This window comes from Artemia sp. Qi Xiang Cuo, chromosome 12, assembly GCF_049724085.1.
Source record: "Artemia sp. Qi Xiang Cuo chromosome 12, ASM4972408v1, whole genome shotgun sequence".
Taxonomy (NCBI): domain Eukaryota; kingdom Metazoa; phylum Arthropoda; class Branchiopoda; order Anostraca; family Artemiidae; genus Artemia; species Artemia sp. Qi Xiang Cuo.
Window position 1 is genome coordinate 74,330,884 of NC_142805.1, and position 24,517 is coordinate 74,355,400.

The 24,517-nt window shown below is 33.9% G+C and overlaps 1 protein-coding gene and 2 pseudogenes across 1 annotated transcript in view; all 3 read right to left on the reverse strand.

The window, feature by feature from the left end:
* Positions 1–1,502: 1,502 nt before the first annotated feature.
* The window catches only part of LOC148946500 (uncharacterized), a 97,106-nt gene continuing 74,091 nt past the window's right edge, over positions 1,503–24,517 (reverse strand). Inside the window, exon 2 of the mRNA XM_089097715.1 lies at positions 1,503–1,844. Within this exon, the coding sequence (XP_088953841.1) occupies positions 1,503–1,844 (342 nt within the window). The remainder of the gene's footprint in view (positions 1,845–24,517) is intronic.
* On the reverse strand, positions 3,675–5,088 carry LOC148946501 (nitric oxide synthase-like protein; annotated as a pseudogene).
* LOC148946502 (nitric oxide synthase 1 pseudogene) lies at positions 5,093–16,543 on the reverse strand (annotated as a pseudogene).

Below are 24,517 nucleotides of genomic sequence, written 5' to 3' on the forward strand. Positions count from 1 at the left end.
CAACGGAGAGCATTCTAACTAGTTATCAAGTCTTGGACTCTAGATGCCGGTGTATAAAACAACACATATAGAAAAGTAACAGATTTTTTAGACTTACATATTTAGTTGTGCAACATCGAACTTCAGTAATGCAAACAGATAGACTTCTTAGTGGTAATAGCTGATTTCCAATGACAATCCCCCAAAAAGTACTTCGTCACTACTTTATAATGCGAGTTCTGATTCTGATCCATAATCAACATTTTTCAATTGTCCTATCTCCTCCCGGAGGGCCCACCACTTTACTCTTATGCATTAAAAATCGAATAATTATGATGTAAAACTAAAAATTAGTTTTTTTTCGCTATATTCTCATCATTAAATATAAAAAGTACTGAGAGTAATTCTAAACTAATCATCAAAGTTTTAAACAATGTCCGACTATGTATATCAAAATAATTCGGAGAGATTCCAATCCAACTGTGTAGTACTGTTCTTGAGAAAGACCATAATTTTTCTGATTTTAAAATCTGTCAATAGTGATTGGAAATATTATAGAATCTTTTGTCTCGTAGAACAAAGGTTTTACAAATAACCATGGATTAACTCAGAATTAATCATCTCGTGCTTTGACATTTTTAAAAAGATATTTAGCATTATGACAAATAAATGAGAGTTTGAAACGGAATTTCAAACTTAATTAAGGGAGTTTGATTTACCGGGGAAGTGTATTTAGAACGAAATTAATTTTCCATATTTAAAGTATATATTGTACACGGTACAATTTGATACATTGTTTTTCTGGCTGACCCCTGGATTACCCATTGAAGGTCTAATATGAATGACTCAAGCGTATCTCACAAACTAGACTAAAAGGACTCCATTGACCTCCAGCATGTCACATACACATGCGTATTGTGTATTAACGGTGATATATATCTTAAGCAAAAATACTTAATGGAGCTTGGAAAATCTTCATGCAAGAAGGGCAGATGTCCAAAGCGACAAACTGTTTACTTATGGTCCAGAGCAGCATGGTGATACATTTCTTTTTTAACCATCGCTGTCCACATGACCCCCCCCTTGAAATCAGAGAAGTCTAGCCCCTTTCTTGGCAAGTGTTTTATACACTCATTAATATTAAAACTCACAGTGGTAGACTCTTAATCCCACGTCACATATGGAGGTATTGTTCCCATCTCCCCAAAAAGACTTCAGACATTTCTTGTAAAAATATTTATTTCAAGTCAATCATTTGGGTTTTTCGCAACCAATTGGTACCACAGCCAGAACTCGAAAGGTTAATTTCCTTTCATTGGTTTCGTGCTAACCGAGAGGACTAAAATTTTGGACTAATATTCCTAATATTTTGTCAGTTTTCCTTGACAATAACAGATTATCTGTCAAAGGTAAAAATTTCATAGAAGTTAACTGCGTAATGTATTTTTTTCCATATATTTCTTAAGCAATCAACCAATTTTTTCATTTGACCTATTTAAATAAAATCATTCTTCTAATATTTTTTATTCATTAGTCAAATCAATATTCACAACACTCATTAAATATATTATATCAGGTTCTATTATTTCAATATCATCCTCGCTATCTTCAACTATCACTACAATCCTCAGAGGGGGCATGTCCTCAACCAAACTTTCATCATCTTCAACGCAGAGCCGTCCTGAAGGCCCCCTTCTCACCAAATCCTCATCAATGTAGGACAGTCCATCCTCTGTATAGTAAACTTCCATCACATCGTCTGTAACATCTTCACTAGTACTAAAAAGAAGGAATTTATCCTCGGACTCAGTCAAACTCCACGCATCCCATGCATTCTCCCCTTCGTGAATATACACCGGGATCTCCTATAAAAGAAATAAACAAATGATAAACAGGATTAGTTAATATTTTTTCCGTATATTCTTAGAAAAACACCCGCACCCTATTACTTTATATCCTAACCATTTCAATAATTTTTTTACAAAAACTAGAGTTTACGGTCAAAAAAGGTATATTAGTTGAATTTTCACAGAAATGGCTTATTTTCGATCCAAAGGTAAGTTTTATCTAACCAAAGATTCACATATGAACCAGTGAAATGTATTTTCTATAATTTTCATTACAAAAACTAGAGTTTACGGTAAAAAAGGTATATTAGTTCAATTTTTACAGAAATAGCTTATGTTCGATCCAAAGCTAGTTTTTTTTCTAACCAAAAATTCACATTTGAACCAGAGAAATGTATTTTCTATAATTTTCTTACAAAAAAGTAAATTGTACGGTCAAAAAAAGGTATATTAGTTCAATTCTTGCGGGAATGCCTTATTTTCGATCCAAAGCTAGGTTTTTTCTAACGAAAGATTCACATTTGAACCAGAGAAATGTATTTTCTATAATTTTCTTACAAAACCCAGAGTTTACGGTCAAAAAAAGGTATATTAGTTCCATTTCTACGGAAATGGTTGGTTAAGGGTTGTGCTATTGTCGCATCATTTTTAATATATCGTCGGAAATTACTTAACAAACCACACACTAATCTCCAGCTTTTTTTATCTTTTGCTGGTTGTAATTGTTCTATGACCGTAAATTTTTCTATATTTGGCTAAATAGTCCCTTAGTTTATCAGATGTCTTAGAAAAACTAGTTTTGGTACTACTATTTTTTAGCTTTTCTGGTTTTAATTTTAAGTCTGCTTTTTCAAATTTTCCCAGTATTCTTCGAAGTTCAGTTAAATGGTCTTCCAGGTTTTCAGGCAACCAAATTACATCATTTAAGTAAGCCAAGGTATCTTTTCCTTTCTGGTTCGTTATCTTTTAACACCAAATTCATTAGTCGACTAAAACAGTTTGGACTGAAGGATAAGCAAAAAGGCATACGTTCAAATGTAAACTTTCTGTCATCATCTAAGATTACTGTTGCCTTGTGCTTTGTTTTTGGGTCTAAGGCTATTTGCCAATATCCTGTTATCACGTCAAAACTTGTGTAGTATTTTGAACCTCCCAGAGATAACTAAGGCATTTCCACCTTTCTCTAACTGTAAGCATACAGACCGACAAATTTTGTCTGCATATTCCCTGATACTAGTTGAGGTATTGAATGTCATTACCTCTGTTCTAAACTTCTAAGAAAAACACTCGTTTCTATGAACCTTGTTTTAGTAGATTCGATTATCGTACTACGATCCTGTGGATATTTTTAATTAGGTACATAAGACTTTATATTGTTACTCCTCTGTACCCTAGCTGCACCGATTTGCTATTTGACCGTAGCGAAAAACGACTCAGTTAGTTCGTCGAAAATTTCAATTTTTGTATAAACTCATCGATATCTGAAAATTTCAATTTTTCGATAAACTCTTCGACATGTGGAATTCCCGCGTATTCTTGTGTAATTTTAGCAATTTCGACTAAGTACCTCTGATATGGAAGCCATATTTTCATCTGGTACATCCATTTTATTTCAGTCTACAATTTTTATCTAGCCCTCTCCACCCAGTTTTTCCAACCGCTCAACTTTCGACCCAGTTGCTCAACTTTCATCAGTTCTGCCCTGTGCATCCAGAAACTCCTGAATGGTACGATGCCTGTAACCGGTCCTACCATTATAATTGGTACGGTTGGATTTTCTGGCAAATAAAATCGAGGCTCACTCCTGAAGAAGGGGTTTACGGTTGTTCTAACGGTGGCTTGATTCATGTATATTGACCAGAGACCATTTCAAGATGAACCACCTTGGGTAATAAATTTGACTGTCCCAACTGTTAGATCCACACAGGTTGGTGAACTCAACAAACTGGAAGATACGGAATAAAAGCTTGGTTTCATCAATGGGAGTTTATAGACGAGACTTCAGCAGGGATACTCAGTGATGAAAACACTTCAAGAAAGCTCAGTATGGTTGGCCATTTGTAATGCTTCCACTGCTCATGCCTCCCCACATCCTGTGAGACCATGTTCAAATCCTCTTTTTCTTTTGGGTCTATAGCATAGGTAGCAAGATCACCTAGGAGTTTTTGGGTCGGGGTTGTTTTAATAAAAAAAAACTTTTTGAAAAATTCAACGACTGTAGCAGGAGGTAGATTTTCATACAAAACCCATTCTTTCCTTGGGCAAGCAATAGTTAAAATTTCCTTCGGTATCATTAAACGGTGAGTCTGTTCAAGGCTTGGGACAGGATTTAGCTTCTGAATTATCTTCGATACCATTTCATCCATATTTTCTGAAAGTACCCCAAGATGGTCACCAGGTTCAAACAAGACAGGGTTATTCAAGCTCACATCTTGCCAAGACAATCTAATTTGAATAGTGCATAGACCAGCGTCTCTGCTACCAGCAATCACTTCATTAAGTGTCACCTTAAGAGGTAGAACTTCCTTCCCAAGAGATTTGGAAAAATACTCTTTGAAGTGAGGTCCTTCAGAAGAATCAGCAGAAACCAATTTCTGATTTGATTGATAAGGCTCTTGAACAAAGTCTGCGCCCATATCGGTCACTACTAGTGTCGTTAACTGTAAGTTAAATGCTTCACAAGCAGCCCGAAAGGTGTCATTTGCCCACTTTTTACAGGTCTGTTCGTGTTCTCTCTTTTCGTCCCCACATTCCAAGCGATGAATACGTTCAGCGCCCCCCTACCAACATAGAGAATCTCCAAAATTCCAAAATTAGAACAGCTCCGTGTCTAATTGAGATCCCAGTGCGAAGCAAGAGAATCGTGAGTTAAATAGCCAATCGCTTGATAAGACTACATGCGCAGGATCCTCAAATCTTTGACTTGAGAGCTTAACTAAAGGGCCACGCTTATTTTTTTCTTACTCCTGAGCCTGGATTCTGGTGGCAAGTCGAGCTGGCTTATCCGAGATAATTTCCTTAGAGAATTTCTATGTTCAAAGAACCTGTTCTTGAGAGATTTGCAAAATTTTTCTCCATTATCCGGAGGATCACCACTTCCAAATGTAGACGCGACTACGAGAATCAAATCTTCGAACTCCATCTTGGCAACATCATAATCTTTCATGCACATAACATCGGGTTTGAAAGCTTTTGAGAATACATGTGCCAATTGTTTTGCAAAACCAAGGGATTTACCAGTTTCAGTAGCATAGAGAATCATTGCGTTCTGCTAACATAAGCTTTCATGAACCTCCTTTGAGCGAACAAAGCTGTCCTTGCCATTTGCCTAAACCTGTTCAAGTAATTAATTTCTCTCTTTTCTAACGTTCCTCTGAAATGTTTTCCGAAAGTTATATGTCTTCCGTGGCTGATCTGTATAGTCGTACAAGGGTTTGATCCAGTAGAATAAAACCTCGTGGTGGAAAACAGGAGTTGTAAATGATCCAGGCGGGTTGACCCAAACCCAATCTGTGGGACACCCACCTCTTTCTATATGCTCGCTCTTAAAATGTTCAATAAAAGTCGCGCAAGCTGTCTGATGGTCAACGATGGTGATTTTTGCTTCCCGAAAACTGTGCACTCAATATAAACACTTAAAGCTGACGTCAAATACCCGAAAAGTTATATCGTTTTCTTCTGTGTTTTGGCCCAGTATACCAGCCATGACAGGTGAGAGATTGTATCTATGTCTATCTCCTAGCTCACGTGATCCTACTTCTTAATCTGTGCACCAGCCACTGAAGGGTATAGCACTGAATTTTAAACCACCACAATCTAATTTCAGGCAGGACACTCCCGGGAGGGCAAGCCACTTGTAGCAAAGATTGCTGAATTTTTCATACTTGGGATAACGAAGCGGTACTTGAAGAATCATATTTTATTGAATTACAAAGAAATGCGCCTCTCCATAACCAGCTTGAAACCTCCTTTGTAATATATCTTGTACCGTCCCTATTCCAACCTAACCAAGCTTTTGAGCAGCCTGAATTAGCTCCAAGTTAAAAGGGTCTCCAAGAAAGGTGCCGTCAGGTTGTTTATCGCATGCATATCTAATCATAGTTAAATTCCACACTCGAAAGTTGCATCTTCCTTTTTGACGGGGTGGAGACAACGTCCTTGCCAATCGAAGAATCCCGCCATTTGTGGCGTATTGCAGGTGGGTACACATGGCTTCAAATATTCCCTGCGCTGTACCAACACTACGACTATCAAATACCTGTACCTTTTTCCACTGGATACGTCCAGGACAACGTGGAGCATTCCTCCAGGCAACTATAGCACCATGTTTGTATTCTTCGGTTTTCATGATGTAACCATCTGATTCTTTGATCTGTGCTTTAATCTAGCTCAAACGGTTTAGATGCTCAGCAGACCCAAATTTTTCAATGGAAGCATAAAATTTGTCAATAAACTTTTTGGCATCTTCCAGAACTGCGTCTCAAGTCCTAATGGGCTTCACTTCTTTAATGGTGCTCAAATGATTTCCGGTACATAGGGTTGAACGGCAATTCAAAGCCTTAACCTTACTTGTCGAATGCAGTGTATCATAGACGATTTCACCAGTGGACCAAATTTTAAGCTAGGGTTCCCAAAATTAGCAATCGCTGAGAATCTCCTACACTGTCAATTTCAGAATTTTTGAAATATATAACAGTTTTATAACTCATCAATAGTTTTTAGCTGTGCAATTTCTAGAACCCTTTCAAGTTTCCTATATCCTTCCCACACTCCAAGTGAAGGCATGGTTAATATGTAGCCAAATATCAGACCATCGCCAACCTTTTAGACTTACGTAGGCCTAATCGTGTAAAAACAACACCTAATACAACTCTTTTTGTGTTGTTTTTTTCCGATTGATCTTATTGGTTTGTACAAAAATATATCAAATAGATCGTTTTCTTTCGATTCAGACTAATTAAAAAAATATTTTCCCAAAAAATAAAGAAATTTGAAGAAATGTTAAAACCAAAAATGAGCAGAGGTAAATACATATTATATGGTAATTCAAACTTAAAACAAACATAAATTACCATAATATTACCATAAACTGCGCCCCTAAACGATCTAAAGGTTGAATCGTGATTTGCGCTTTAGTAAAACAACTCATATTTAAAGTTTTTAACGGAATTCAAAAGCTTCAGTACCCTTTTAAATGACCAAAATGATTAAAGGGTAACTAGTTCCCCTCACAGACCTCTCTTTTCCCCGAAGGTGTCCAGTCAAAATTTTGATATATTTTTTTGAGTGTAAATAGTCGAAAGGTCCTTTAAGTTATGTAATTTGCCCATAGTTCATATAGGCTATAGTATTTGTTATTGGGACCGAAGTTTGCGGACGGGGCAGACTCCCTCATATTTTGGTAGTTTTAGCTAGCTCACAGGTCCCCCTCACTTGCTTTGAACCGAGTATTATCTGCTCATCTAACAGGGGTATCACGAAGAAGATTGTGTTTCTTCATCTTGCCTAGTTTTTCTAAAATTATTATTTTCTATGCCAAAAAAGTCCTAGGAAGATGTTCTTTTTCTCTCTATATATATATATATCCAAATTTAAGGCAAAAAGATCATCTTCAAGAAAAACAAGCATAATATAAAAACTAACTTAAAAAAAATGTAAAATTAGCTTAAGGAATAAATAATTTTGATATTCAGAAAACGGAAAATTTCCAAGGTGTAATCCTGTAAATTTTGTTGAAGTTGAAAAGCATATTGTTTTTTATAAGCATTTCAGCATCGAAAATATAAATTCTTACGAAACCTATGAGCTCCTCCAGAAGGATTTTAGAGTCTTAAGTCTACTTACCCTGTCTCTTTAAGTATACTTACCTCATCTTTCAGGCGTTGAATTTCGAGAGATTGAGCTTGATTTTCCCGCAAAAGATCTCAAAATTGTTTCTTTAACATTATTTTATCAGCTTTTTTTTGTCCCTTAATTTTTTTTGCAACCTTTCGATTTTGTTTAACCTTTTTCGTGTTTGATTTGACCAGTTTGATATTTTTCTTCCTAGTCTTCTGTTTGACATCTGTTACATTGTTTTCTACTATTGCTGTCCCGCCAAATTTGTATTAAAAGTTAACTGTGTCTTGGTTTTGCCATCTATATTGTATCTCGTAACTGTTCTTGGATATTCATCAAATACGTTTAATTCAATGAAATCTATGTAATAAATTTCAACACTGATTTGATGTGAAATTTCATTTAAAAATGCATCAACATCAGAAGGCTTTTCTAAGTCAAAACTTAAATCCATGTTAAAATCTATAAAATCTATTCGTAAGTTAGTTTCACAACTAGAAAGTTTTGACGAATTCATTTTGTTACATATATGCATGCACCGCATAGAGATAAGCCGATAAGGTGCCTGCATTCCTGACTTGCCTTTAAGCTCCGCCCACGAGCACCTATTGCGCAATATTCTATGACAGATTATAAAATGTCAGTGTCCTTTTGAGGAAATGGATGGGAATAGTTAATTTATTTCATGAAAATTACTTTTGAATTAGATCTTTATGTGGTAGATACGAGAAAAGTTTCGGCCAATTCAGTTCCTAGCCTAGTTGTTACGTAGACAATCTGCGAAGTAATACTTAAGAATAATCAAAATTTGGCTAAAATTTTTCATAGCATGTACCTTCACATATCAATAGAGATGAAAATCGACTAATATGATTGGGGGAGGTGTAAAGGTTTATTTTGTTTACTTTTACTTATGAAGATACACCAAAAATAGTATTTATCAAAATATAGGCTGGAGGTAAGGTACTTTTGTTTTAATAATTTGTGACTAAAAAAACGGTGTTTTCAAAATCTAGTAGGTAATATCCCCCCCCCCCAGAATTAAAACCAAGGCGGTGTCTTGTCCAACTCTGTTAAGAAAATCCAAAGGCGGTTTAATTATAATGAGTTTTTTTTACCCCACCAGTACAAGATCATTGACCTCCAATGAGCTAGAATACTGCCGGTACAAGATCACAGGTGTATGAATACGACCAGTACAAGATGACAGCCAATCAGATGACTGGAATCCGTGTACGAACAAGATAATGCGCCTCTTTCTAGGTCAATCACCGGTTAGAAATACTAACGGGAAGTGACATCAGACCCGATTTCTTTTGAATTTACGTAATTTCTGTTATATCACAAATCCACCATGAAACATGTTTATAAATTTAGAAGGTTTCAAGGGAATTTAAAATGCATCTGTACACAGTTGCCAGAAAATAAGAAACATCAGAGATTAATTGACATTTTAGAGGATTTGAAAGCAGAAACGAAAAAGGTAAGGCATCTCAGGGAAAGCTTACTATTAAGAGATACATATTATTTTTTATTTGGGTGGTTCTCGACTGTCTTCTGTATAATATACAAGTACCATTTGAACAATGTTGTCAATATAAAAAGTTGATACTAATAAAGTTGTAGATGCCAAAAAAGAATTTTAATAAAGAAATTCAGAACAATCCTTAGAAATCCTTAGAAATCAACTAGTGAGACGATTATGAGTCTGAACCACTAAGGATCTCAACCTACAAGGGTCACCTCTCCCCAACCTCCTTGTTGTAACTGTTTTTTTTTTTTTTTTTTTTTTTGGTCGACTTGATAGGAATTCTGAAACAAGTTGACAGTTGAAATTTCTTGGTGACTAAAGATGTTTTTATTTCTTGTAAAAGGCGTAATATAGGAATAATCTCAGACTCTTAGCTTTTGACGAATAACATTAACCCTAAGGAAATTAAAGTGCTTTATTGAAACAATGCATTTACACATAAATCTATACACTATAGTTTTTATGATTATGACTTCATCATCTTCAACCGATGGTGATATCTCGATGGTGATGTCATCTTCATCAGTGTTAAATGTTTCCTTTAATGCGTCTTTCTGTCTTTTAGTGGGGGGGGGGAAACTCCATAAGATCTTCATTCAGTTGACTATCCTTACCCATAGCTTTTTTCCGTATTTTAGTGGGTGAGGAGAGAAACACCCTAGTCCTATCATTCTCTCCAAGCTGCAGTGCCTTTTGAGTTTAATTTTTCTCCCCCCGGTCTAGTTACGTTTCAACATTGAAAATTGTAACCTCATCCTCTGGATCCCTCCACTGACTATCGTCAAAAACGGATTGTGCCTCCTGAAACTTAAGAATAAAATATGAGGATCATGTTAGTGAAGTTAAACGAATCTAAGTTTGGTAAATTTTTGCATTTTTTGTCATAAAGCTGGATTTAAATTTTCAGGAATATGAACATCACAGTTTAAAAAACATCTGATTTTATTAATAACATTGATATTTAAAAAAAGTTAGGTTTGATCCTAGCCCTCATTGGGTATATTTTTGCATAATTTTTAATAAAGCTGAATGCTAATTTTCAGGAATATGAACATCACAGTTTAAAAAACATCTGATTTTATTAATAACACTAATAATTTTAAATAAAGTTGGGTTTGATCCATGCCCTCATTGGGTAAATTTTTGCATATTTTTTTAAATAGTGAGGTTTTAGTTTTCAGAATCGTCAAAAACGGATTGTGCCTCCTGAAACTTAAAAATAAAATATGAGGATTATGTTAGTGAAGTTCAACGAATCTAATTTGGGTACATTTTTGCATATTTTTTTAATAAAGCTTTATTTTATTTTTTATGAATACGAACATCTTAGTTTAAAAAAACTTTGAGTTTATTCATAATATTGATTTTTTTTAATAAAGTCGTATTTGATCCAAGCCCTCATTGGGTACATTTTTGCAATATTTTTTTTAATAAAGCTGAATTTTAATTTTCAGGAATATGAACATCACAGTTTAAAAAACCTCTGATTTTATTAATAACATTGGTTTTTAAAAAACTTTGGTTTGATCCAAGCCCTCATTGGGTACATTTTTGCATATTTTTAATAAAGCTGAATTTAAATTTACAGGAATATGAACATCACAGTTTAAAAAACATCTGATTTTATTAATAACATTGATTTTTTTGGGTTTGATCCAAGCCCTCATTGTGTAAATTTTTGCATATTTTTTAATAAAGTGAGGTTTTAGTTTTCAGAATCGTCAAAAACGGTTTGTGCCTCCAGAAACTTAAAAATAAAATATGAGGATCATGTTAATGAAGTTAAACGAATCTAATTTGGGTACATCTTCGCATGTCTTTTTTAAAAAGCTAGATTTTAATTTTCAGAATTATGAACATCACAGTTCAAAAACATCTGATTTTATTAATAACATTGATTTTATTTTTAATAAAGTCGTGTTTGATCCAAGGCCTCATTGGGTACATTTTAGCATATTTTTTTAAAATAAAGTGAGGTTTAGTTTTCAGAAATATGCATAACCTCAACTTTTCTTTCCCTCCATTGGGGATATCTAGATACATAATCATCCTAAGTTGAATAGAGCAGTGCAAATTCAATATACAGTTGAATTTTAATATTTTAAATTAAATATAATTTAAAAAAAAAGGAATTATTCGTTCAACACTTCCGTGACGAAAATGAAATCACGATCGTTATCAGTGATAAATGTAATAACACGTTCAGACTCGATTGGCGTTAGGCTTGACTTCTCTTGTTGTCGAATCTCTGGGGTTACAGCATGAGTGTTTAACCAGACAATGCGCTCCTACTTCATTGGGACCAAGCCTGACTTCAATTGTTCCCGAATTGCTGGGATTTCAGCTAAGGTGATGATAATGCCCCCCTTTGCTCCTGAATTATAGAATATGAATAAGTTGTTGAATTCAAGAATCCATAATGAAATAAAAAAAAAATCCACTAGTATCATTATAGTAAATTTTCAATTCATCGATGAATGTTCTAGCGAAAAGCGTCTTTTTCGAGATTTCAAATAGAATTCTATGTATTTTTTAATATTCTCACTATTCAAAGCTGCAAATGCAAGAACTTTTATTTGAATTTCATTTAATCTATACACTAATATCTAAAATTTTGTCGTGATGATAACCGGAAAGTTCGGTGTACTTTTTGCACGTCCTGCATTTATAAAGGGATGTTTTCCTTCTCAAATCTCGGGTTATCAAATTGAATTTCTTTTGTTTGCACCAATAACATCTCGTTTCTTTGACAGTGTCATCGAAGTTAACTGAATAGTATTCGATTTTGGGCTTCGTTAAGGAGTTCTGAAAGTAGAAGTTTATTTTGATTTTTTCTTCAAACAGTTCGATGTATCTTGTACTTTATTAAATACGTAACCTGCTGACTTCTAAGTGCCAAGGACATTTTCGGAGGGAGGGGGTGAACAAGCTATTTCATCTGTCCAAAATACTTTTGGACACTGACCATCTCATGGTTCAAATGTTGAACTTCCAGAGAAAAGCAATTTCTTCTGAAATTGAAATATCTGACTCTCATGTACAGTCTATAGCCTAGGTTTAAAGACGATGGTCAACAAAAGTACGTTTTATCGAGAAAATATTAGAAAATTTATATATTATAGTATGAATGACATACAAAAACATGAAATACTACTACAACTACTACTAGCAACCCACTGCAACATAAGGACACCTGAGACCAATACAGCTACGTTTATGAATGAAAGCTTATATCGACACCCCTCTTAGAGGTACTTATAGTCATGCATATACCACATCCAAAGGACTCAAACGTCATAACCTCAACTTTTCTTCCCCTCCTGTGGGGATTGCTTGATGCATAATCATCCTAAGTAGAATAGAGCAATGCAAATTGAATATACAGTTGAATTTTAATATTTTTAATTGAATATAATTTTAAAAAATGAATAATTCGTTCTTCATGACGAAAGTGAATTCATGATCGTTATCAGTGATAAATGTAACAACACGTTCAGACTAGATTGGTGCAATGCCTGACTTCTCTTGTTGTCGAATCTCTGGGGTTACAGCATGAGTGTCTAACCCGACAATGCACTCCAACTTCATTGGGGCCAATTCTGACTGCAATCGTTGCCGAATTCCTGGGATTTCAGCTAAGGTGATGATAATGCCTCCCACCCCTTCGCTTCTGAATTATATAACATGAATAAGTTGTTGAATTCCAGAATCCATTTTGAAATTTAAAAAAACATTTGTTTAAGACAGCTATAAATGTTTATTTCTAGCAAAAAATATAGTTTGTTCTAAATAAATGGTACACAAAAATGGGTTTATAGACCCTTAATTTAAAGGTCTGGCTATCTCGTAATGACTAAGGACTGCTAAAAATGTTTATTCCTAGCAAAAAATATAGTTAATTCTTAATAAATGGTACCCACAAATGGGTTTATAGAAACTTAATTTGCAGGGGGGGGTATTTTTCGTGGGGAATAAAGTTCTCAGGGGAATGAAAATGTATTTCTTGGCAGGATTTGACTAAGGGTCAGAAATAATAAAAAAAAATATTTATTTACTTAAAAGCAAGGAGCAGCATTAGAATTAAAACAAGCAGAAATTATTCTACATATGAGGGGGACTGCTCCCTTACTCAATCCTCCTTTTTAAGCTTTACTTTTTGTTACCATTTTTTTAGAAAGATTGATCAAACAAAAGGACCGTTGAATTTTAATAGATGTATTTATAGAAAACATTAAAGTACCAAGGACACCAACATGAAAACATATTTAGTCCTCTTAATCTATTTTAGGTCTATTCATACCTGAAAATCCGGGTTTCTTACGAGTTTTTGTTTAGCTGCTATAAGCATTGTTAGTTAGAATAAATTCGCAAAACAGTGTTATCAATAATAAAACAATGATAAACTGCGGAGCTGAAAAACTTTAGCGGAGACTGTTTCTTATGAATCCGACAATGTTTTTCATTTGTGAAAATTCAAATTTACAAAATCTGTTGATTGTTATATATATTAGTGAAAATACATTTTGTGAAAAAATATGACCTCAAGTTCAGAAAGTGACTATTCTGATGTATCAGAAAATATTTTTGATGATGACCAAGCACTAGATGGTATGCAAGATGCCATTTCAGGATACTTGTTCCAGCCTCTTGTGACACCCAATGTAGCTTCTCTTGCTGTCCAAGCTCATAGCAAAATTCCCGAGGAACTGAGAAGTTCATTTGAAGATTCATCATCATGGTAAATAGAATAAAAATGCTTCATTTCATGTAGATTAGCCTATGCCTAGCCTATAGAAATGTAGGTAACCAAGGCCTATTTCACAATTAGGCTCATTAGCTTACAAAGGAAAGGCTATAGTTTTACAACACCTTTGTATTAGTTTTGTTATATCACACTTTTTAAAGAAACACTATAAAATTCTTTAGACTAGGCCACTTCAAAAGAGATAAATTTTCTGATTAGCCTAACTTAATATTAAGATGGTCTGGCCTAACAAATAGACACACATATAGTCAGAATTCCATTGTGAATTTCTATATAGCTCCATTGATCAAGACCCCCCCTCCCTCCATAGTGGTGAAAAATATACCCTTAATTATAAATCAACACCATATTTTTGGTACATAGCCTAGACTGCAGTTTTCAACAAAATTTAGCTTTTCAGCACAACTCAATAATGAGAATTTTTCATGCTCCTGTATAATTAAATAATCACTTGACAGGAACTATTAATTTTGAGCCCTGAAGGGGCTAGAAGGCTCAGAACAGCCCATAGAAACCTAGTAACCCTATGCTCAAAAATATGCGTCTTTAAATACTGTTATTGGTAGAAAAATAGTTCATTTGTTGCTGACTATTCATACATGCTGACATAGGCTATATGCGTCCAGACTAGGGGGAGTAAAGTATAGGCTCGGGGTATCAACTTCAAAGTATATTAAATATAATAATTTATATATTATGAAGTAACTAAGTGTGAGTCTTTTATTAAGGCTCCTCGATAAACAAAATATAACCTAGTTGTGCTGATGATTTGTATCTAGTAATTATGTCAGTGATTCAAATTCTAAAAATGTAAATGGCGAAAAAATAACCAGTTAGCCATTATAAAATAAAAAATAGCAAAATATAAATAATAAGTTATTTTTAAAATGATAATTTAAGCACCTGCTCCCCCCCTCACCAAAGTGGCCCCCAAAAATTATATGGCCTAATGCCGAATTAGAATAAACAGCGTACATTGGCAAGTACAAACAAAAAAAAAAAATATTTTATACGAATCATAATAAACTGATATGTATTACATAATAAACAATGACAGATAATTATCTAATAGTATTTATTTATTTTATTAACAGTTGTCATTAAGAGAAGCCATGACTCTCTAATATTGTTCTTAATGTAATTCCTGTTTTTGTTCCATTAAATTTTTTTGGTACTGTTCTAATATCTGGGCAACATGCAAGAATGCAACTTGAGAAAAGCAAAGATCAGATAACATTACCTAGTAATTTCCTATCTTACGCTCTATAAACAAGGGGTTTATCACTCCAGGAACTATATTTAAGCTTTAGTTTTTTGGGGTTTAGGAGGAAAAAAGGCACCTAGGTCAGTTTAGGTTATGTATTTATCATATGCTATGCTTTTCCCCCCCCCCCCTAAGGGGCCCATCTACCGACCCAAGATTTTTCTAAAAGAATATAATTGTATAATATTTTTTTTTACTTAAATATAATTAAACAAAATTCACTTTTCGTATGTTCCCCAGATATTATAAAAGTACCTATTTTTCTTGCATTTCTTTAGTATTAACAGTGTGACATCATTTTCACTAGTAAATACCCATAATTTTTAGAAGGCCTATAGGATATATATTCTAAAATCCAATTATTATGGTTGCTGGTTTGCCTGTGAGTCCAGGCAATTTGGTGTTCATATGTTAATCTTAAAACTCAGCTGCCCTTGCCTGAGACTATAGGCAGGCAGACCTTATGTCACTTGTTCACCTGCAAATCCAGGCAACTTGTTGAGTCAACCAATTTTGAATGAGTTTTGTGTTAGTATAACTGTCTGAGCTTATAAACTGGGTTGCCTGTCTAAGACTTTAGGCGAGTGGACCCTATGCCACTTGTTTGCACACAAGTTCAGGCAACTTTTCAGTCAACCAATTTTCAATTAATTCTGTTTTAGTGTAACTGTCTGAGCTTCGAAAATTGGGTCCTAACCTAACATAATTTCACTCACCTGACAGGTGGGCCTATTTAGGCTTAGATATCTTGTTTGCCTGCATTGACTTGTTGGTCAACCAATTTTTAATTAATTTTGTGTTAATGCAACTGTCTTGGCTTATAAATTGGGTTGTCTGACTGAGGACTGCAAGTCCAGGTGACTTAGTGGTCATGTCAATCCTAAAACTTGGTCAAACTGACTTAGACTCTAGGCAGACAGACCTACTTGGAAAGTCTACTTGAATTACAATAGAGATGACTAAGAGTTTTGGGTCGACTCATAACAGACAATGTCTACTGAACTTGCTGATGAAGAAGCATCCTAAGCCTAATTTTCCTGGCCACAAAAATTCTCAGGTAGGTTGACTAAGTTTTAGGATTTACATATGACCACCAAGTTGTCTACTGGGGGGTTTCCTTTATTATTTCTTTTCGTGTATTTTAATGGGGGTTATCTTTATATTTTTCTTATATTTTATACCATAGTTTGTGGGGGATTAAATCAACGGATTGAATGGGAAGCATCTGTTAACGGCCATACTGTGTCGAAATCAGACTGAAAGGATTCAGGTTCCCTTGAGAGTGGTTGGAGCCACAAGGACAAATTATCTTTAGACATGCTAACATAAAGAGACAAAATTAAGAAAGTAATGTATTTATTTTTACTCACATTAGTGGTACAAAGCTGTTTCAGGAATATCAAAATTATCTGTATAACACTTCACAGTCATAGACACTAAGACAATGTTATAGACTGGGGCATATATAATGCAACAGTTAAATCACTTACATTAATTGTTCTCAAAGGTTCACTCTAAACTCATAATAAACGGCTGATAGACTCCTCTAGACTGGCTCTAGACTGGCTCTAGACTGACGCAAAATTTCTAAGTTCTAAGCAACTATACCCTCCGATTTCGCCGGAGGTTACATTCAGGCGTTGCTAAAACATGTGTTACATTGATCCTATTGGTTCGTGGTATCTCCTGTATTACTATTGGACAGGGATACACCAATTGGCTACTTGAATTTTGATACGATTTATAGCTCTAAGACTTCACTTTGGAATTTTTCTCGACGAAACAAAGTATTACATTTGTAATTTTATTCCTAATGACATGTCACTTAGTTTCCAGGTGGCTTATAATTTATCACTATGAAACTTGTTAAGAGACAATATAATTTATTTTCATTGAAATACATAATCCTAAACTTAGTTTCGGACCAATTCAACTAGATTGAACGAAAATAATTTGTATCTCAATGTGACTATTTTTTCATGCGATAAATTCTACCTTCTTGACAGTTTGGGAATTTAAGCTCTTAAAATTTAAACTACATTGTTGGTTGCCTGTCATGTAACCTTTGGTCCCACTGATATTTATTGCATATTTTTGCGCCGCGGAGGCGGATTTATTTATTGCTGTTAAATTTTCTGTAGGAAAGATTTTTTACAAAGTTTGTCCAATTAAGATACAATTGTTTTTCTACTTTTTAAATTGGACGATTAAGCATTACTCGATCTGTAGGTTACTTGAATTCTTAGGTTCATGTTTTGGGTGATTTTATTTTACTACAGTAACTTTAATTGAAAATTTTGAGGTTTTGAATTTTGATCCCATTACATATCATCCTTCCCGTTGTTGAAATGTCCTCATCGTTGGGTTTACTACTTCTCTTATTGTTTTTTGAATTTTGATCCTGTTTTATTATTGCTAACTTTTTTTTTAAATTGTGCCTTATTATTTGAAATGTACTATAGTTAAAATTATGTATTTTTTTCTCATATTAATGATTTCTTTTTGTGAATATATGAAAACATTACTTAAAAGTCCATCACCTATTCACTCTATTTGGCGAAAGGGCCAAAGAGTTTCCATTGACTAACACATTGGTTATATGATTACGTATACAATTAATACCTTCCTCCACCTAATACTAAAATTACCTTCACCTGATATGCTAATAATTCTATATGGTCTTAATTAATTAAGTTCCGCCTTTGCAATTATTCTACTACCTGACATGGTACACGTTCACTACTTCTAATACTAGATTATACTTCCACCTGACGCTATACTGATACCATAAGTAACTGACTTCTAAGAGCATCCTATTACATCTAAGTTTTAACACACTGATACGTATGAATTAAAATAATTTGTAAGACAAAAAATTTGACACACTGATAGATTTTAACTTAATATCTGATTGCAACACTGGGATAATGTTGCTTGCACTTGTTTTCATCTGTTTTATGAAAATTTTCTCTATATTCATTAAAGTTACAAGTTGGATACATAAAACTTCGCACTTACTTCATCATTCTACGTGTCTATAATACTCACATACGTCGTCACTTATTTTAAACTTCCACTCAATCAATAACTGGGTCGGCTAATTTTTATGGATTGTCTTCGTGGTGTTTAACTTTTTGGCACGTGCTGCTTGGGATAAGCATTTATATTATTCATAAGTATGAATAATAGCACGAAATTATACGTGCGTGGTTTGTTACGTCATTTACAAGGGATTGATGTTATTTATTTGTTATAAGTTTATTTTGCGCGTCTTTTCAATTAATTACTGTTTTTGCTCAGTTTTTATTGTTTTTCTTGTTGTTTTGTTGTTTTTGGCACGTGGTTATTGTGATATTCGTTTATATTTATAATAAGTATTACTTTTTGCACAAAATTGTCCTTTAGTGGTTTGTTACGTAATTTACGAGTGGTTGGTGTTATAGATTTGTTCAAATGTGTACTTGGTACATAACCCTTGGGGAATGGATTACATGAAATGGGTATCTTGATCGCTGGGCTGGGTAACTCTTCTTGGGCACTTGCTCTCGGGAAGGTTTAATGCTCATACAGTCTATGTTTCCCGTAGATTGTTAGCGTTCAGTCCTTCTTTTACTTGAATAAAGGGCTGTGTTACGACATGTAAGGGTAATTATGGTTGGATCAAAACTTGATCTCAGGTTCTATGTTCGACGGATTGTCTTTGATTCCTGTTTTAATAATACGCCATCATTGAGGGCCTAATCATGGGGATTGTGACAATGATAACTTCGTTGGTCCTCTTCTCTGACACTTTATTTTGGGAAAGTTTTGCACGTACAGTTTATATTTTCCGCAAAATTGTTCATGTTTGGTTCTTCTTCTCATGGAGGCTGGTTTTTGCGACATCTAATAATGATTGGATAGGGTCAAGACTTAAACTTGGAATATTTTTTCAACACATTGGGGTCTAAGATACATAGTCTTTGAGGGATTAACTCCAGGGTTATTCTTGGTCCTCAGAATTTAATTTTTGGGACCTTGCCGTCTTAGGATAGTTATTTGACGGATTTTTATGCAGTTTTATGACATGCTTGGGTCGGGGTGGTTCTCTAGATAATCATTGGTTCAGGTATATATATATATATATATATATATATATATATATATATATATATATATATATATATATATATATATATATATATATATATATATATATATATATATATATATATATATATATATATATATATATATATATATATATATATATATATATATATATATATATATATATATATATATATATATATATATATATATATATATATATATATATATATATATATATATATATATATATATATATATATATATATATATATATATATATATATATATATATATATATATATATATATATATATATATATATATATATATATCAAGGAGGCACACTTGTGCCTCTATAAAGAGGCGACCCACCACAATGTTAAGTGATTTCCGGTCCTAGCGGTCGCAGAGAGACAGCGGTAATTGCGTTTTGTAGCCCAAGCTCAGACTAAGAAACGTGCAAAATTTCATCCCCCTTCGACTTTATCTTCATGGGTAAAAGTGGGCCAGAAGTTTCGATCCTCCGAGCACAGCCCCCCTTTAACGCTGCCTGATTGCGTTTATGAGGGATTTATTATTAGGGGATTAAAATGTAAGCTTTCCTAGGGTTCGGGAGCTTATCTTTAAAATTTCAGTTCAATCCAATGACTCCTTCACTCCTGTTTTCCTAAAACCAAATATAGCCACTTAAAGTTCTTTTTTTCTTGTTAGCCACGCCTAGAGGCCACAGTTGGCAACTGATCCGGGTGAATGAGTACTCATTCGAAGCAGAATTCGACCTGTTAGGGCCTTTTGATATTTTCAGACCGAAAAAATTATCCCCCGAATTTACATTTACGAAAAACCTCGTTTTCCTATAAGAGCCCATGTTAATTTTTCCCACCACAGCCCCCTTTAACGTTGTCGCATCGGGATGAAATTTAGAGGATAAGCTTTCCTGGGGCCTGGGAGCTTATCTTCGAAATTTCAGCTCAATCTGATCACTCCTTCCCTGTTTTCCAAATACCAAATATCAAGTTTTGTGGGGATTTACTTGCGTCAAAAATAGATTCCACATTCTAAAAATACAAAGACAATTGTGTCTCTTTAGTACAGCGGTCGATACTCCTGACAGTTATGTGGAAGATCCGGGTTCGAGTCCCCGTCAGAGAAAATTTTTTATATGCTGAATTTAAAGTTTAAAAAAGAAACTCAGTTTCTTTTTTATATTGATTGAAAAAAATTAAGTTTTCTAAAGACTTAAAGAGGCTGAGTTACCAGGTCGACCCTTAAAACATCCTGTCGAGAAAGAAAAGAAGAATACACAATCATCTAACAGTTAAACAAGCAATAATAAGTAATAAACTGTACAAAAACGTGCAGAAATTATTTGAAAAAAAACTACGTTTTCTAAAGAGTTAAAGAGGCTGAGTCACAAGTTCGAACCTTAAAACGTACAGGGATTAGAAGGTACAGTTGGGGGCTGCCGCCCCCCAAACCCCCTGCTTTCGCAACCTTTAAATTATTTTTTTTTTTAAACTGAAAGTAAGGAGCGACATTAAAACTTAAAACGAACAGAAATTATTCCGTATATGAAAGGGGCTGTGCCCTCCTCAACGCCTCGCTCTTTACGCTAAAGTTTGACTTTCTCACAACTCTTTTTTTAAACAATAAAAACTTTAGCGTAAAGAGCGATGCGTTGAGGAGGGCACAGGATACTTGTTATGCTTATTTAGTAACCACCCCCCCTGCCCAAAAGAAAGATCTTGGATATGGCTGTGATGTACACTATTTATATATAGTTATGCTTATTTTAGAAAAAAGGTTGTTTTTTAAGGTGGGGGGGACTGATAAAACAGTTGGGCACACATCACCAAAGAAATTATGTAGAGTTTTAAGTACAATTTTTTGGGGAAAAAATTCCAAAATTGACATAACAAATGTTATATTTTAGGAATTGAAGATAGATTAAAAGCTTTACAAATAATTAATGCAAAATAGTTAAAAGTTTTAAAAAAATCAACATTTTTATTGTTTCTGAAATTTAATCAGATAACCTATTAAGAAGCAAACTTAAACACATCAAATACATATTAGAAACTTAAAAATACATGTTATGCCACATAACTAGAAATACTAGGAACATTGTTATGCTTCTTTGTACCCCCCCCTCCTGCCCCAAAGAAAAATCCTGGATATGGCTGTGATGTACACTATTTATGTACAAATATATATATATATATACCAGTATCTATATATTACTTTCCCTTGTAGTCATATTCCATTTTTTAAGTAGGCTATATAGCCCTGTCAGCTGAAACTGATGGTAAAACATATAAAATAACTAATTGAGATGCTTAAGATTGTAAAATAAATTGATCACTTCATTCACAGTTTGTCACAAAGTCTCAATATATAGACTCATTTTTAAAAGGCCTGTAAAGCCCCATTGCTTCAAAAAGCATAGGAGAAAGACAAATGTCCCATGTAAAACACTGGTCTAGAAAAATATATGTTTTAGAAAGATTTGATAATGGTAATAAGCTTATCTAAGCTATGGATGTCAGGTATTGTGATATCCAATACCTGAGATCCATAGCTTAGGTAAGCTTATTACCATTATCATGTATAAGAGTCAGGTTGGCCTCAGAGAATATATTTTAGAAAGATTGTTTTTTAGGTGGGGGGACTGATGAAGCAGTTTTGCACACGTGACCACAAAAAATTATGTAGAGTTGTAAGTGCTACTTTTGTTAGAATAAAATCCTAAAATTGACATAATAAATGGTAATTTTAAGGAATTGAAGATAAATTAAAACTTTTGCAACTAATTAATTCAAAATTGTTAAAATTAGTAAAACCATAAATATTTTTTTATTGTTTCTGACATTTAAGCACAGAAAACATTCAGAAGCAACCTTAAAAATCTATCAAATAAATATAATAACATTTAAAATACGAAAAAATAAATATAGGGAAATTTTTTTTGCTTCTTTTTTAACCACCCCCCCCCCCTGCCCAAAAGAAAGATCTTGGATATGGCTGTGATGTACACTATTTATGCACTATTTAAAATGAACCTCTCATTGCTTTTCTTTTTGCCAAGGAACAGCACCGTCTACAGATAAAAAATATTGCATTAATCTATTTCTCAGATCTTGGTTTGTTCTAAAAGAATTATTGCTCCCAACTCTTTCAAGCTCAGAGATCCCACTTCCCATTGACTGCTCCTGAATATCAGTTTGAGCTCCTCTAACTGAAACAATAAAACTGTAAAGGCACACGAAAGCAGTAATTATTGCCTTTACTTTTTCTGGCTGTGCTAAGATTTCGGTTCGAAATACTCTGAACCTCTGAACGAGTATACCAAAAGTATTTTCAATTAAACGCCGAGCTGTTGATATTCGGTAATTGAAAATTTTTGTCCTTCTGACAGTCTGTTTCTAGGGAAGGGCCTCATAATGTAATTGCACAAGGGAAAGGCTTCATCAGCAACAAAAAATATGGAAAATTTTCCATTGTTCCAGGCAATGGCAGAGGATCAGGAAGCTTATTGTTGCCATTGCCTATGTCTTTCCCGAGATCTGACCAGGCAAACACACCCCCATCGCTTTCAGTTTCATAAGCTCCAACATTTATATAAATAAATTTGTAGTTAGCATCACAAGCAGCTAAAAGTATAAGGCTAAAATAGCTTTTATAATTGTAGAATCGTGAGTCTGACATGTATGGGCACTGAATCCGCACATGCTTGCCAACCAAAGCACCAATGCAATTTGGCAAAAATAATTTCGCCTTAAAAGCGCCAGAGACACTTTTTAATGTATCTGACTGGGACTCTTGCAGATGTATTGGACTCAAAACTTCATATATCGCCTTCAGTGTATCAGATAGTATCTGTGAAACAGTTGAGTGGCCATCACGAAATTCATAATGGAGAGCTGCCATAGACATGCCAGTACTCACATATCTCAGTGTCAAAGCAAGCTTCAGTTCTGGAGACATTGCCTTTCTGAAATTTGAGTTCTTTGTTGTTATCAAAGGCCTTAATAAACTAAGTAATTCCACTTACTCTGCTTTTGTCAATCTTAAAAAATTAGAAATTTCTCCTCATCATCTGTAAATCGTTGAGTAACGTTAGATGGCCTTTCACAGCCCTTTTCCTTTCTTGTAAAATTGGGTGCACCCATAATCTTTTCCTCCTGAAAAGAAATAAATAAATCATAAAGAAATTAAAGTAATATTTCTTTCATATTACAGTTAAAGCAATAAATAGATTGATCAATTCAGAAGCAACATAAACACGATAATTGGTTTGGTACTTGTCATAGAAACTAATGCTTTAACACAAATTGGTAATAATTGAAAACAATGTAAGTGATACTAAAGAGTAATGTTAAGGCTTAGAGCATTTACAACTGCTTTCATGAAAGAGGTGAAACTGCAACTGTTAGTCAAATTTTATGCCAGTGCATTTTACCAGTCATTCTAAAAAAAACTTTGTAAACAATGTAAAAACCTGGGAATTTATAAAACCTGTGAATGTATAAAACCTTGGAAGGGGTTTTAAACCTCATACATCTATTCATTTTCTACTCTTCAAATTATAAAGAATTTTGAATAAAGGCCCTAGCTCTGAACCAAAAATTGGTTTAGAACACAGATCCAATAATTGAATCTGCCTTGTAAAGGCCAAGAGTAAAAAAAAATGCAGACTATACTATTCAATATTTTAAAAACAAGTTAGCACAGGTTTTCTCCCTTCACAAAAACTTAGGATCTTGATAGGAAAGAAGGGTTGATATCTAGAACATTCATCAATGCTGCAAAACAGCTTTTGGAGTTACCAAGAAGTGACTTAACTTCAATTTAAAAGGATTAATTTGCATAACATCCTACAGTACTAATTATTGCAATCATTCACCATCTGAAAACAGGGGAGTTTAAGGATCTCTTACTGAAATATATATTGTAGCTTATAGGATCATAAATGCTATTAGAAACTCATGTTTTGGCACCCTACAGATGACTGTCAGTTAATTTGTCAAAGTTATGAGCAAGCCATTACCAGGTGTTGAATCACTCATACTAAGAGAAACCAATGTTTGTATTTTAATCTACTTCCTGTTTGTGTGTCAAGTTTAATAAAGTTGAGTCTATGAGTTATGCATGTAAAATATTCTTACTAAAATCTGTCCAACATTTTCTGTTTGTCATAAGAT